The sequence below is a fragment of the Macaca nemestrina genome, chromosome 1, assembly GCF_043159975.1.
Source record: "Macaca nemestrina isolate mMacNem1 chromosome 1, mMacNem.hap1, whole genome shotgun sequence".
Lineage (NCBI taxonomy): Eukaryota > Metazoa > Chordata > Mammalia > Primates > Cercopithecidae > Macaca > Macaca nemestrina.
The window spans coordinates 218,758,782-218,775,582 of NC_092125.1; the positions used below are offsets into that span (position 1 = coordinate 218,758,782).

General features: G+C 44.4%; 1 protein-coding gene across 2 annotated transcripts in view; it reads right to left on the bottom strand.

The window, feature by feature from the left end:
* LOC105473217 (DNA damage inducible 1 homolog 2) overlaps positions 1-12,343 on the bottom strand; it is a 54,197-nt gene extending 41,854 nt beyond the window's left edge. The window contains exons 1-2 of one of the 2 annotated variants that reach the window (XM_071100214.1): positions 12,006-12,343; positions 2,975-3,104 (exon numbers count right to left, since the gene is read on the bottom strand). In XM_071100214.1, coding sequence (XP_070956315.1) covers positions 2,975-3,104; positions 12,006-12,143 — 268 coding nt within the window. In that variant the 5' untranslated portion in view covers positions 12,144-12,343. The remainder of the gene's footprint in view (positions 1-2,974; positions 3,105-12,005) is intronic. The other variant, XM_011726884.3, reaches the window with a different exon arrangement.
* Between the last annotated feature and the right edge of the window lie 4,458 nt (positions 12,344-16,801).

The window sequence follows — 16,801 nt, forward strand, 5'->3', positions numbered from 1 at the left end:
AAGAAAAGGGCCGGGCGCGGTGGCTCAAGCCTGTAATCCCAGCACTTTGGGAGGCCGAGACGGGTGGATCACGAGGTCAGGAGACCGAGACCATCCTGGCTAACACGGTGAAACCCCGTCTCTGCTAAGAAATACAAAAAACTAGCCGGGCGAGGTGGCGGCGCCTGTAGTCCCAGCTACTCGGGAGGCTGAGGCGGGAGAAGGGCGTGAACCCGGGAGGCGGAGCTTGCAGTGAGCTGAGATCCGGCCACTGCACTCCAGCCTGGGCTACAGAGCGAGACTCCGTCTCAAAAAAAAAAAAAAGAAGAAAAGGGACTTGCATAGGTTCTCAGTGCTGATTACACCAAAAGCTACTATATTTTAGAAGCCAGAACTCCCAGGTTCTATATGCCAGGCTCGGCTGACCTTACTAAACTGAAAGGAAAATAAAAGGGAATTTTAATTCTTACACAAAGGACTCACACATTGTATGACCCCATTTATATGAAATGTCCCAAATAGGTAAATACATAGAGACAGAAAGTAGACCTGTAGTTGTCTAGGCTGCGGAGCCTAGGGGGAAATGGGAGATGACTATAAATGGGTATAGGATTTATTTTTAAGGTAATGGAAATATGCTAAAATGGATTGTGGTGATGGTTACACAACTCATGAATATAGTAAACAAAAATTAAATGCATGAATTGTATCTCAATAAAACTGTTATTTAAAAAAGAAAAATGAAAAAGAAAAGTAAACAAGGAGAGCCAGAATGAGGGGCTAGGCCTGAGTCAATGAACATTCCTTCAACTCCAAAAAATATATTTGATGGTCAAACTTGTCTGAACAATGAGTACTGTTCTTAGAGATAATTGTGTTTAATGTTATAAATGACAGTACACTAAGCAATTTCACAGTGATCAGAATTATAGCACAATCCTTGCACTATTAAGGATTTTATATAAACTAAAAAACCAAAAAACAAACAAACTTGTCTCAAGTCTGGGACTATCCTGAAGCCTTTCTGGACCTCAGATAGAAAAAGAGAAAGCTTAAACTCATGATGTAACATTTCTACCCTTTAGCAGGGGTTCAATTAGCCACTTTCTTCAACTCCCAACCAAGGAAAAGGTGAAGTTAACAGGATGATCTCTGTGAGGTAGCTAATCTATACCAGCCAGGAAAAAACATATATGGGTGGGCCCTCTTTGCAGGTCAAGACATTTTATCTCCACCCGTTATACATTATCTTGAGAGTCCATTCACTTCAGAGTAATTCTCAAAAACATGTTTACTTAATAGACCAGATCACTCCCGCCCCAACCCGTTGGCTCTCTTGTCCATATGCAACAATACGGGGGGGTGGTGGGGGAAGAAGTGAATTCCAGAATTAACAATCTCATCAAATTAACCAAAGGAAGATGTTGTTTTTACTGATTGTCACAGTTGTTTAAATACGTTTAACTTCTTTAGAAAGAAGTTTTAACTTCTTTCTAAAGTTTAACTGTGGCCCCAAGGGACTAATGTCTTCCAGATCTGGTGGAGCCAGTCCTTGATGGTCTCAGTAAGCTCCAGTTTCAGGCTGAATGGAAACACTGTGGTTAAAGCTGCAGTCAGTCTGTCATCACCCAGACTCTGCCAGCATCTGTCACCATAAACTTTAAAACTGGTGACCTACGGGCTAAACACTATTTAAGAAAATCTATCTGAATATGGCAGGGAATGGAAAAAAACCACACATTTCACCAAGCTGTTTCACATTAAGACCTTATAAAACACTTTGTGGATCCATAAGCCACTTCAAGTATCTGAACAAAGGTATGACCCTCTGTCTATCCAGTACACACACACGTTCACATCCACACAATTCTGCATATTATTTTAGTGACATAGAACCTACTAAATCCCAGTGCACAGATTTCAGACCATAAACATCTATTATAAAAGGAGCATCAAAGATAGATAAATGTTTCTTTGTATGTGATTAACACAGTTGGTAGGAAAGAACCACAACTTGGTGGTCAAGTTGCTTAATGTTTATCAAGTTCAAGGCCGGGCGCGGTGGCTCAAGCCTGTAATCCCAGCACTTTGGGAGGCCGAGGCGGGTGGATCACGAGGTCAGGAGATCAAGACTATCCTGGCTAACATGGTGAAACCCCGTCTCTACTAAAAATACAAAAAACTAGCCGGGCGTGGTAGCGGGCGCCTGTAGTCCCAGCTACTTGGGAGGCTGAGGCGGGAGAATGGCGTGAACCCGGGAGGCGGAGCTTGCAGTGAGCTGAGATCATGCCACTGCACTCCAGCCTGGGAGACACAGCGAGACTCCGTCTCAAAAAAAAAAAAAAAAAAAAAAAAAAAAAAAAAAAAAAAAAAAAAAAAAAAAAAAAAAATGTTTATCAAGTTCAGCATAATGGAAAAAACATCACATTTTAATTCCTGTGCCCTCACTTAATAGTCATGTAACTTTAAAGACATCATTTAAAATCTGGCTTCATAATTATAAATTATTATGCAAATAATTATGTAAATCCTCACACAATCAAGTTATGAGATCATGTGAAATGCAGCTCCAAGTGCCTGGCTGGCTATAAAATGCTCCAGAAAGGCTTGGCCACTGAAGGACAGACACAAAGTAGCAAAATCATAGGCTTACGCATTCTTTCAAGTCCTTCCCAAGGATAAAGATTATTGTATAATTATCACTGATAACAGAAGCTAATATTTATTGAGGGCTTGCTATGTGCTGAAGATTTTACATGCATTAGCCTCACGTCAGCTTTAGGAGTTGGGGTTAATTATGGCACCTATCTTATAGAAGAGGAAACCAATTTAGAGACGTTAAAATGCTTGTTCAAGGTTACACAGCAGGGAAAAGGCAGAGTCAGGATCTGTATTCTGCAGTCTGAATCCAAAGCAAATCCAAAACTCTGAGGCGCTACGCTCTGCTACCTGGTGATGGCTGTGCTGGGGGATGCTCAACCACCAGATGTCTTACTTGGGAACTGCACTGGAGGTCGAGGGTCTGCATTCTCCTTCTGTCGTAAAATCACAACGTCCCCATCTTTCAAGCCATAAGAAGCCAACGATCTGTGGTTGTCTGTGAGAGGTCTTTCAGCATAGACGATCTACAACAAGAAAAGATACACAACAGTATAATGCACTGAGAAGTAACAGAGCACAAAGCAGAAGGACCAGTTTTCCTCTGAATCAGATGTCACACTCCGTTCAAACCCTCCAGTGGATTCCCACCACATCCAGAACAAAACCCACAGTCCTTCCCGTCACCGACCAGGACCAAACAATTTGGCCCCTGGCTCTCCTTCTGACTTGTCTTTCACTATGACTGCTGTTCCTCAAATACCAGGGATCAACTTCCCCTTCAGGGCTGTTTCTCTTGTTTTCTCTACCTGAGGAATGTTCTTTTTCAACTCCTTTTTTTCCTTTTACGTCTCTGATCAAACATTACTCTTTAGAGTTCTTCCCTAATATGTTATTTAAAATATACTCTCGACTAACACAATATATATTTATTTATTTATTGTCCTTCTGCCCCATTAAATGTAAACTACTTGAGGACAAGGACTTTGTTTCATTCACCAGATCATAAATGCTTAGAACAGGGCCTCTTATATAACTGATGCTCAAATATTTGATGAACTAAAGAATGAATTTATGAAAATGGATATAATTTTAGATTTAATTTTTAGCAGGGAGGAAAAGGGAATGATTTATTCTGGGTATGCTAACTAACTACAGTACTACTAAATAAAGTGTACACTTTGAAATAATCTTGTACACTGGCAAAAGGTTCCCAAACATCATCCTTCCTGCACTGCATTCTTCCTTCTCTTCTACCATTCCCAAAGTTGTATCACTCTGGGCTGGGCACGGTGGCTCACGCCTGTAATCCCAGCACTTTGGGAGGCCAAGGCAGGTGGATCACGAGGTCAGGGATTCGAGACCAGCCTGGCCAACATGGTGAAACTCTGTCTCTACTAAAAATACAAAAACTAGCCAGGTGTGGTGGCACGCACCTGTAATCCCAGCTACTCCAGAGGCTGAGGCAGGAGAATTGCTTAAACCCGGGAGGCAAAGGTTGCAGTACTGAGATCGCACCACTGCACTCTAGTCTGGGCAAGCAAGACTCCGTCTTGGTGGCGGGGCGGGGCGGGGGGCAAGACTGGAAAATAAAGTGAAACTAAGAAAATAACAACTAAATACAAGTGGAAAAAAAGAATTAGGAATGTACTACTAATAAAAATATTTTATGATGTGTAATCATACTGAAGAAAACCTGAGAGCACAAACAGATGAAATAACATACTATAGATAGAAAGAACAAAGGTACCCTATAATTTTATTACGAAAAAACATAAAATCTGCCCTGCATTATTACATACTCCAGAAAGGCATTCAGAATAAACTCAGGCTTTGAAAGGTTTTCCTCCTAATGATTCACTTTTCACCAGGCCACATGCGAACTGAGGAACCTGAGTTCTACCCTGGCTCTGCCAGTAACTCCATGCAAGGGGCATGACACTCAGCAGGTCCAGGCCTCACCCTTTCCATGTGTCAAGCAAGCAGGTGGGCTAGATCATCATTACAGCTGTCCCTTCCAGTTCTCTCTGCTAACATTATCATTCTATGTTTCCTTACAGCTTTCATAGTAAGGTTACCTGAAATAAAAACTGAAAACACAGCATTTAAACTGGAAAAAAAGTGATTCTGTCATATCTGCTCTCAGAATTTATAGACATGAGGAATAGAACACGAAAATGAGTTCCTACCAAAATCGAATTCTGAATATGAGCAAATATGTAGGCCCAATTATACAAGTTTTATGCATGACTTGAAAAAATACTATTAAGTTCTTTTTTTTTTTTTTTTTTTGAGACGGAGTCTCGCTGTGTCGCCCAGGCTGGAGTGCAGTGGCCAGATCTCAGCTCACTGCAAGCTCTGCCTCCCAGGTTTACGCCATTCTCCTGCCTCAGCCTCCCGAGTAGCTGGGACTACAGGCGCCCGCCACCACGCCCAGCTAGTTATTTGTATTTTTTTTAGTACAGACGGGGTTTCACCGTGTTAGCCAGGATGGTCTCGATCTCCTGACCTTGTGATCCGCCCATCTTGGTCTCCCAAAGTGCTGGGATTACAGGCTTGAGCCACCGCGCCTGGCCACTATTAAGTTCTTAATGCTCAATCCGCTGAGTTAAAAAACATTTCAGATCTGGTATGATGGCTCACACCTGTAATCCTAGCACTTGGGGAGGCTGAGGCGGGAGCATCACTTAACCCATTTAGGCCAGCGGTTGCAGATTTTTTGTGTGTGAAAAAATCATACCTTGGCAATGACCTTGAGCGGTAAGATATAACTCCCACAAGCTGGGTTAAGCCCTGGAGTTTGAGATCAGCCTGGGCAACATAGTGAGAATCCATATCTAAAAAAATTTTTTAAATGGCCAGCCATGGTAGCATGTGACTGTAGTCCCAGCTACTTAGGAGTCTGAGGCAGGAGGATTGCTTAAGCCCAGGAGGTCCAGGCTGTAGTGAGCTGCGGTTGTACCACTGCACTCCAGCCTGGGGACAGAGTAAGACCCTGCCTCTTAAAAAACAAAAACAAACAAACAAAAAGAACCACATTTCAACAGACTGCAACTGTCACTCCCATCATCCCATTCACACACCCTTATTTAAGCACGTATTTCACAGTAAAAGTACATCAGCATCAACACAGATTTTCTGCAAAACAACTGGGAATCATATTATAACTTGTGAGACTGCTTGGAAAAACACATAAACCAGAAGTGATAAGCATCACAGGTTGAGGTGTGCAACAAGAAAAAAGAGGTATGCCAAGAGAAATGGCAGGTAGACAGGCTCTTACAGCATAGCATCAACACTGTGAAGCCACTGTCAACAACTTACTCTTTAATTTTCCAGTTTCAGAAATTTGACTATCAGTATATTCAGAGATACATGAACAGTCTCCTGGGAGCAGAGGCACATTCTAACTGCATTTATTTATTTATTTATTGAGACGGAGTCTCGCTCTGTCGCCCCAGGTGGAGTGAAGTGGCGGGATCTCGGCTCACTGCAAGCTCCGCCTCCCGGGTTCACGCCATTCTCCTGCCTAGGCCTCCTGACTAGCTGGGACTACAGGCTCCTGCCACCATGCCCAGCTAATTTTTTTTTTTTTTTTTTTTTTTGGTATTTTTAGTAGAGACAGGGTTTCGCCGTGTTAGCCAGCATGGTCTCAATCTCCTGACTCTGTGATCCGCCCGTCTCTGCCCCCTAAAGTGCTGGGATTACAGAGTGAGCCAATGCGCCCGGTCATTAACTGTATTTATAAACGAAAATTTATTTATTTGCAAGGAGGAATCAAACTCAGGAGAATCAAAATGATCCTATGCAGGCTGGGTGCCGTGGCTCACGCCTGTAATAACAACACTTTGGGAGGATGAGGTAGGAAGATTGTTTGAGGCCAGGAATGCAAAGCCAGACTGGGCAACACAACAAGACCCCACCTCTAAAATAATAATAATAATAATAATAATTAGCTGGCATGGTAGCATATGCCTGTAGTCTCAACTATTTGGGAGACTGAAGCAGGAGGATCACCTGAGCCCAGGAGTTCACGGTTGCAGTGAGCTATGATTGTACCACAGCACTCCAGCCTGGGAAACAGAATAAGATCTTGTCTCTTAAAATAAAAAAAAGAAGAAGAAGAAAACTGCAATTGGAACAACTGTCGGATTTCAAAGCCCATACTCAAGTATTATATACAGCTTTCCCAAACATAACCCTGAAGTGGCCTGGTGAATTATGTGGGTGACTTTAACAAGCACTACTAAGCCATCCATTGCCACAAAGAGACTCTACTCTATCCACCAGGAGGATTAAAATACTGTCCACTGCTCAACGCATCCCCACGCCCTGAACATGAGGAAACACCACCAACTGCCCGCTCTGACTCCCACTTCACAGATGCCATACTTCATTCCATCACTGCTTAGTTGCCACAGTATTTCCTCAGCAGACAATATCATTTTTTAAAGGAAGGCAGCATGATCTAACAAATACAAATGTAAAATCTAGATAATCACCACACTGAGCATGTCTATGAAATATGGAATGTTGCTCCAGCACCAATTTCCTGGAAACACTAGACTGAAGAACCTGGGTGAGGAGCACGCGTTCCTCACACTGACGAAGCAGCAGCTGTGCTCCGTTTTAGTCTAAGGACATAAATGAGATCAACTAAAGCTCAGCTAAAATTGTAATTGCCACAAAGAACTGATTTCATTTTGTTTAAACAGGCTTAAGAGTCCAAGACAGACAATTATTTTGCAGCAAAAGTCCCAAAATAAATCCATGTGATCTTCCAACGGAACATGAGTATCTATTAGACATGGCTTCAAATCTCTACCAATCAAAACAAAAGGCGTTCCACGGCAGCATTCTCGATCCTTCCACCACGCATGTTACCCAACTCAACAGCTACAAAGCCCAAAATTCAAGTTTTGCCAGTTATAAGAACATACAACAAGAAAATGTATACAGCTATGAGTCTTAATCAGCAAAACTGGCGCAACTGCTGGTACTTACTCCAGAGGAGGCACCCCAGAGACTGAATTATAATCTTAATCAACATTTGACAACAGACTAATTAATAAAACTCCAGAACTTTTAAGCATGAGGTCAGGTGTTTTCTGGTCTCTGAATGAGAGCCTTCTGTTAACAAAAAGCTTAACAATAAATTTCTAGCATTAAAGAACATAAACTGGTAGGCCAGGTGCAGTAGCTCACACCTGTAATCCCAACACTTTAGGAGGCCGAGGCGGGAGGACTGCTTGAGGTTAGGAGTTCAAGCCCAGCACTGGCAAGACCTCGTCTCAAAAAAAAAAAAAAAAAAAAGTCTCAGCTACTTGGGAGGATCCCTTGATCCCAACATGTTAAGGATACAGTGAGTCGTGATTGCAACACTGCATTCCAGCCCAAGTGAGAGCGAGATCCCATCTCTAAAAAATAAAGAATAAAGATAAAACAAGGACCATAAACTGGCTACAAAACACTTGGAATTACATCTGAATGGCTTCATAATAGTATTGCCATTAATCAAATGCCCACTATCTACCAAGTGATCTACATATTCTACCCCATGTAATAGCCAATTTGACTTGTATAACCCTCTCTGGAAGGCAATTCGGCAACAGTTACTAAAAACCTTTCAAAGACTTTATGTCTTTGATCTGGCAACTGCATATCTAAGAATTTATCCTGAGAAAATAACAGAAATGGAGGCTACAGCCTTAAGTATACGGATGTTCATGCCATGTTACTTATAACTGCTTCCAATTTTCCCCAGTATTATGCTTAATAAAAGGGAGATTGTTAAATAAATTACAATACATCTATATGATGGTATACTATGTACCCTTTAAAATCATCAATTTGGGGCCAGTTGCGGGGGCTCAAGCCTGTAATCCCAGCACTTTGGGAGGACAAGGCAGGCGGATCATCTGAGGTCAGGAGTTTGAGACCAGCCTGGCCAACATAGTGAAACCCCATCTCCAAAGAAAATAAAAAAATCAGTCAGATGTGGTGGAGCACACACCTGTAGTCCCAGCTACTTGGGAGGCTGAGGTGGCAGGATCACTTGAGCCCAGGAGGTTGAGGCTACAGTGACCCGTGATCGTACTACTGCCTAGGTGACAGAGCGAGACCGTCTCAAAACAAAAAAACAAACACACATAAGATAAAACAGTGGTTTACAAACCACAAATCACGCTGTGTGCATTTTCAAGATCATACAATTACTGCTATTATTTGCCTTTCATTTGAGGGTCCTTATACATTGTGCCTACTTTTTCCATGTGCCACCTACAGAGGTAAATTATCAGGATGCTTCAAAAATATGAGGACATTAATTTAAAGTGAAGCTAAGTTCTGACAAGTGTTTGAAGTTCACCCAGGCAAGTCTGCATCAAAGCATCAAACAGAGCCACGACTGGCTTCCAAGCCCACACTATTAAGAGACGGAACATGCCCAGCTTTAATCACACGTACAAGTAGAGATGGCTTCTGTTCTAAATTTGTTATCACTGAATTATAACTACTATAATCAGACTAGAGCTGTTAAAAATTAGCACCTTTTCCAACTGTATGCTTATGCACAATTGACACTCAGGTGAAAGACTGAATTCTAAACCAGTGATCACCAATGTAGGGCAGCCATGCAAGACAATTCTTTAAGGGTGGAGGAAGAAACTGAAAATATTAGAATTTTCATTTCCATTTATTTTAGTTCGTCCTTCCTTAAATTCCATTTTGTGTGTGTACAATGTTACTTCTTATATATAATGTACTATATATGCATATAATGCACGTTATGTGTATATTATACATGGTCATATATAGTGCATAAAATGTATCAGTTCATGTATATAACGTATTATATACATAACAGGAGCATAATCTGAAACATTTTACTGATAGGGATACATGAAAGTTTGGACACCAGTTGTCTGGACACATAGTGGCAGGAAAAAATAGCCAGGAACATAAAAATATATATATTTCCTTGAAGAAATGGAGTCAGAAATGAGAGGTGAAGGAATGGGAATGGAGAAAGTAAACAGGAGGAGTTAAACAGTCAAGGAAAGGAAGGGAAGATGAGTAATATGAGAGAACCCTGGGACGTAATGGGGGGGGGACGCAAGTAAGTAAACATGGTATATTTGTGGGTAAAAACTATAATGATGTTTACTTTTACGATTTGATGAAAGGAAATGACTCAAGTGTCTAGGGTGGATCCTGTTCCTGCCTGATGGGCAAGCAAGTGAAAGACAACCGACCACCAGACACCTTAAAATAGATACTGTGTTGTCAGGTTACAATGGAGCCAACAGAACAGACTGGAAAAACAGGAGCTGTTTATGGCTATCTAACACAGGCTTAACACCAGTTGGAGCCCAAGTTTCTATATGCTAATTTGGCTTGGGAAGGAAGTAAATGCCGAAACACTGACGTAATGAACAAGAAATAATTTGGAGTTAGCCTATGTTCAATTACTAAGGTATTCCTAACTTTCCCGACTGGCAGAGGGCAATGCCTGGCTGACCACACAATAAATCGTCTTTTGTGATGGCTGTAACAAGAAATTTAAGTCAATTAAAGGGGGTGTCAGATATCCCTTTAATTGACTTAAATTTCTTGGTTCAGCCATCACAAAAAGTGCAGGAATGGAAACAATCTCAACCTCTGCCTTTTCTCAGGCCCTAACTAACAACAAAACCAATTTACATTTTAATTTCTTATTTTCCCTACCAGCCGGTGACTACAACGAGGGTAATATAACAGCTCCAGGAAAAAAACAACTGAAAAAGCCACTATCAAAAATTGAAGAGTTGTCCGGACGCGATGGCTCACGCCTATAATTCCAGCATTTTGGGAGGCCAAGGAGGACGGATCACTTGAGGTCAGGAGTTGGAGATCAGCCTGGCCAACATGGTGAAACCCCGTCTCTACTAAAAAAAAAAAAAATACAAAAATTAGCCGGGCGTGGTGGCGCGCGCCTGCAATCCCAGCTACTCAGGAGGCTGAGGCAGGAGAATCGCTTGAACCCGGGAGGCAGGGGTTGCAGTGAGCTAAGACCGCACCACTGCACTCCAGCATGGACGACAGAGCGAGACTCCGTCTCAACAAAAAAGAAAAAGAAGGAAAAAAAAATTGAAGAGTTGATTTTCTCTATTTAAGCAGTCCTTTCCCAGTTCTCCACATGAGGCATTAACTGACAGGAACTGGTTCCTGAGCTTTTGTGGATTAACTTTTGAAATTCTTTCTGAACAGCTTTATGCCAAGGTTCTAAAGTTCACATTGTGTAAAGGAATCATACTTCTGAACAAAATATTGACACATGTGTTTACCATAACACAGCAAAACAAGCTGTAGTTGGGCAATCGTTTTGTAAACTATTTCATAACTGCAGTAGAAAATCAAGATTTACATGATGGAGCCTTGGGAGACTTCTGTAATTTTCTTAATGTTTAGACTACGTCCTCTAGGCTAAATTTATTAAGTCATGATCTAAGTGTTTTAGTGTAAAGTTTACAGGGTTATTGTCACCGATTCTGTTTGATAAAGACTAGGGGCAGCCCCAAAGCATTTTGAGAATTACTTTGCTTAGTTAAAATATGAGAGGTTTAACTTCTTTCCAGCAAAGCAAGCTGAGTAGGGAAATGAAACCACCAAACAGCAGATATTAGGCCGTTTCCAAGCACATATCCTTTTAAAGCATTGAGCTTTGAACTGACCCAAACTCTGAACTGTGGCCTGAAAGAAAAAGGGCCCTCTGGCTTACTACCAGGGTAGAACCTAAAGAAACAAACAGCTTGAGTTGAACCAACAGGTACTGTTTTTCAAAAGAATTTAACCAGAAACGCATGTAGTGGGTAAAGAGCACTTCCAAAGACCCCAAAACGAGGTAGTGCAAGTCTTAAACTTTTTCTTTCACCGGAAGTGCAAATCTGTGCATTTAAACTGCGTATATTTAAGCAGAAACCCTCTCCAAAAAAAAAAAAAAAGAGAGAGAGAGAAGCAGAGGAACATCTATCTACCACAGTGATCCAAACTGGTATTTCTGGTTTGCAGGACGTATGAACCCTAGCAAACCCAGGGCTGCTTCTGAGGTCCACAACGATATCCTACACTCGGGATCAGAAAAAGGGCCAAAGAGCCAAAGGTGAGGAGGGTTAGGGCTGCTCTACAGTCCACGCGCCCCTCACGCTGCAGTGGGTGCGTCTGCGGTCAGGTTCTCCGCTCCCTCTCCTCGTATCCCACCCCACGCTCGGGGTGTGTGAGGGCAGCTACCGATGCCAGCTCCCCAGCTCCTTCCCGGATGCGGGGGTGACCTGAGAATGGCTATCCCTGCTCACCCCAGCCCCCAATTCTTCACCAGTAGCAAAGGGAGTGCGGCCCCGAGGCGGGGAGGGCTTAGCTCCGGGGCAGGCCCGGCTCGCTGCCCGGCGTACCTGGCTCTCGGCTGCGGGGATGCCAGACTCGAGCTCGCACAGCGCGCGGAAGTTGTGCAGCTCGAAGTCGGCGTCGACCTGGAGGGAAAAGGTCACCTCGGAGAGGTCCCTCCGCACACAGTACACGGTGAGCAGCATGGCCCGGGCCCGACCCGGCTCGGCCCGGCCTGGGCGCGGGGCGCAGGGGAAGAGGCGGCGGCGTGGCCTGGCTGGTGCTGCGGAAGGCCGGCGCGGGCTGCTCGCTCGCTCGCTCCCTCCCTCACACACGCTCAGTGAGTCACTCCCGCCCGCCCTCACTAGCAAGCACGGCCGCCGCCACCCGCCTGCGAGTCCGTCTGCCTGCCCGCCTGCCTCCCACGGCTGCCGCCAAGCGCGCCGCCCGCCCGGCGCCCCGCCCCGCCGCAACTCGGCTGCCGTAAAGCCCGCCTCGCCTTCCCCGCCTTCGCGACGCAGCGGGGGGCGGGGACTGGAAGGGGAAGAGGAAGCCTGGAGAAGATAGGAGGGGGAGGAGTGGGAAGGGGGCGTGGGAGGGGAGAGGGAGGAAGGGCGAGAAAAGGGGAGGGAAGAAAAGGAACGCGGAGAAGGAAATCTCTGCTGACTGGTTGACTTAATGACTGAGGTCTGTGGAGGAGTCCCCAGTCTTATTTGTTCACCGAACAGGCATTAAGTGCCTACCATGTGTCGGGCGCCGGCGACGCAGAAATGAATAAAAAGATAAATCCTTCTCCGTAACTCTCAATCTAGTACAGGAGTTAGTAATAAAAACGTATTTTTCGTGGTAGAAATTGAGGCTCCGAGAGAGTAATTCACTTCCTGTCTCAGTGATTTAGGATTAAAACCAAAATCATTACCCTCCCTAGTCTATAGAAGCCAGTTGGCTGTGGCCCACGCCTACCTCCCCAGCCCCTTCTCCCGAGCTCTTCCCACATTCTCTGCCCTCCCAGCCACATAGCTCAGTTCCTACAAGGCTCCATTCCCCTGTCTTGTAAATAGTTTTCTCTCTACTTGGACTGTCTGTTTCCTACCCCTAGCAACCCCTACCACCTAGCGCAGTGCCTTTTTGGGCACAGCTTAGAATCTGCTCAAGAAATATTTGCTACTTTAATGGCCTGTTTAAGGCACATAGCTGATGAGTGATAGAGACCCAGAACTAACGTGCGGATGAGTAAGAAAACCAAAATTGAAAGATGAATTTGTAATGGATGCCAGATTAGCATCTTTCCATTTACTCCCACTCCCCCGTCCATGTAGGGAGCCCTTTTCCATTTTAACAGGAGAGAAGGAGCAAATAAGATGGCTGTGGGTGCAGGTATGTAGGTAGTAAGTAGGCTGTTGGTGCAGGAAAGGGAGAATTAGCAGCCGAAGGCTTTTACGAAGAGAAAGTAGAGGAACAGGGTAGTGAGAATGCTTATATCCCCTACGAGCAACGGAAAGCTTGACTATCAGTGGCTTAAACAAACAAGGGTTTATTTTCTCACAGGAGAGAAGGCCTGGAGGTAGCAACAGCATTGGTTGAGTGGCTCACTGAAATTAGGGTCAATACCTCTGTAATTGTTTTGACTGTTTCCTGAGGGTTGCAATATATGGCTGGCTGCCTCCACGCCATGCATCATTTTCCTATTCAAGGAAAAAGGTTGCCCAGAAGTCCCTGTGCACATTTTTGCTTACATCTCACTGGACAGAATTGTGTCACATAGATGCGTAGAGGCTAGGAAAGCAAGTATTTAGCTTTGCCTAAAGGACATAAATAGGGAAAAGGGAGGCTGGGAATGGGTATTAGGAAAGACATACACAGTGCCTTCTACAGTGAATGTTTGAAATAACCATTGCAAATTGAAGTAAGTTTAGCCAAGAAATGTTCTAGGATTGTCCAGTGGGGGTATAACCATTGCAAATTGAAGTAAGTTTAGCCAAGAAATGTTCTAGGATTGTCCAGTGGGGGTATCAAGGAATCAGATGAGGCTGGACTCATTGGTTAATTGTTATATTTGGTCTAGTGGTGCTCAGGTTCCCAGGTCTGGCAGATTTTGTTCTCCAAAGATGATCATGACAGTGTCTCCCATCCTATATGCTCTTCCTACAATGTGATTGTGACAACCCTCCCATTAAGAAGTGGGGTGTATGTCCCTCCCTTCGAATCATGGCTCCACAGACTAACTCTGGCATAAGTGACATTATGTGATTTCCTTTTTTTTCCCAAGGCAGAGTCTTGGTCTGTCACCCAGGCTGGAGTGCAGTGGCACGATCATGGCTCACTGCAGCTTCAACCTCCAGGGCTCGAGGCTCAAGCGATCCCTCCAGCTCAACCTCCCTAGCAGCTGGAACTACAGGTGTGCACCACCACACACAGCTAATTTCTTTTTAGTAGAGATGAGGTCTTGCTATGTTGCCCAGGCTTGATTTCCTTTTTATTATAATTTTAGATTATTTTTAATTAAAAAAAAATAGTGATGAGGCCTTGCTATGTTGACCAGGCTAATCTCCAAATCCTGGCCTCAAGTGATCCTCCCACCTTGGCCTTCCGAACTGCTAGGATTACAGATGTGAGCCATCGCACCCAGCCACTTTGTGTGATTTCTAAGGCTAGGTCTTGCCTGTGTCCACCTGAGGTCAGCGGTTCTCACCCAGCATCCAGAAATATATGCCAGACACCAATGGAGGGGACAGAGCAATGGTGGACAGGCTCAAGGTGGGGCTGCTGCTTCTGGCACTGCTCCTACTCATGCAGATTTATTCAAATCAAACTATTGTAACGCTTTCAAGTAACTCCTCCCAGGGTACCTTGTCTGCCCCAAGCCCAGCTAATGCCACCACCAAGGCAGTTGGCAGTGCCCTGCAGTCAATTGCCAGTCTCCTCATGGTCTTGCTTTCTTTTCTATATTTCTACTGTTAAGAAACATCTGGTAGGCCGGGCGCGGTGGCTCAAGCCTGTAATCCCAGCACTTTGGGAGGCCGAGGCGGGCGGATCACAAGGTCAGGAGATCGAGACCACAGTGAAACCCCATCTCTACTAAAAATACAAAAAATTAGCCGGGCGCGGTGGCAGGCGCCTGTAGTCCTAGCTACTCAGGAGGCTGAGGCAGGAGAATGGCGTGAACCCAGGAGGCAGAGCTTGCAGTGAGCCGAGATCGCGCCACTGCACTCCAGCCTGGGCAACAGCGTGAGACTCCGTCTCGAAAAAAAAAAAAAAAAAAAAAAAAAGAAACATCTGCCGGGCGCGGTGGCTCACATCTGTAATCCCAGCACTTTGGGAGGCCAAGGCGGGCGGAGATCAAGACCATCCTGGCTAACATGGTGAAACCCCGTCTCCACTAAAAATAAAAAAAAAACTTTAGCCGGGCATGGTGGCGGGCACCTGTAGTCCCAGCTACTCGGGAGGCTGAGGCAGGAGAATCACTTGAACCTGGGAGGTGGAGGTTGCAGTGAGCTGAGATTGCTCCACTGCACTCCAGCATGGGTAACAAGAGCAAAACTCTGTGAAAGAAAAGAGGAGGGGAGGGGAGGGGAAAGAGAAAAGAGAAAGAAAGACTTGAGAACCTCAAATTTAATTGGTTTGAAGAACACATGAAGGGTTTGACTAGATGATGGATGCCAATATTAAATCTGCTTAAATGTCATGTACAAGATGAAGAGAGGCAACATCCAAAATTGAAGACATTATTTCCTTGAATATGGCTTAAGAAATGTGGACACCATGGAATACTATGCAGCCATAAAAAAGGATGAGTTTGTGTCCTTTGTAGGGACATGGATGCAGCTGGAAACCATCATTCTTAGCAAACTATCACAAGAACAGAAAACCAAACACCGCATGTTCTCACTCATAGGTGGGAACTGAACAATGAGATCACTTGGACTTGGGAAGGGGGACATCACACACCGGGGCCTATCATGGGGAGGGGGGAGGGGGGAGGGATTGCATTGGGAGTTATACCTGATGTAAATGACGAGTTGTTGGGTGCTGACGAGTTGATGGGTGCAGCACAGCAACATGGCACAAGTATACATATGTAACAAACCTGCACGTTATGCACATGTACCCTAGAACTTAAAGTATAATAATAAAATAAAATAAAATAAAATAAAATAAAATAAAATAAAATAAATAGAAATAGGGGTCTTTCTATGTTCCCAAGCTGTTCTTGAATTTCTAGGCTCAAGCAATCCTCTTACCTCATCTCCTAACGTGCTGGGATTACAGACATGAGCCATCATGCCCTGTTTGAAACACATTTTGTTATGTCAGTATTTTTAGATAGGTAGAACCTAGTCCTAAACTGTAAGGTAGGCTTGATTCTATAATAAATTTTTTTTTTTTTTTTTTTGAGACGGAGTCTTGCTCTGTCACCCAGGCTGGAGTGCAGTGGCGTGATCTTGGCTCACTGCAAGCTCCGCCTCCCGGGTTCACGCCATTCTCCTGCCTCAGCCTCCCAAGTAGCTGGGACTACAGGCGCCCGCCACCTCGCCCGGCTAGTTTTTTGTATTTTTTAGTAGAGACGGGGTTTCACTGTGTCAGCCAGGATGGTCTCGATCTCCTGACCTCGTGATCCGCCCGTCTCGGCCTCCCAAAGTGCTGGGATTACAGGCTTGAGCCACCACGCCCGGCCTATAATAAAATTTTTTACAACTGTCTCGACACACAGAAACCTTTTTAAAAATAGACACTCCCTGAAGTCTTTTGTTCACAAGGTCACACACTGATGCTTAGGTGTTCCAGTATCTAATATGGCCACAGTAGTCTTGAAACATCTTTAGAAACCTACACGGGAACAGCTAGGTGCGGTGGCTCACGCCTG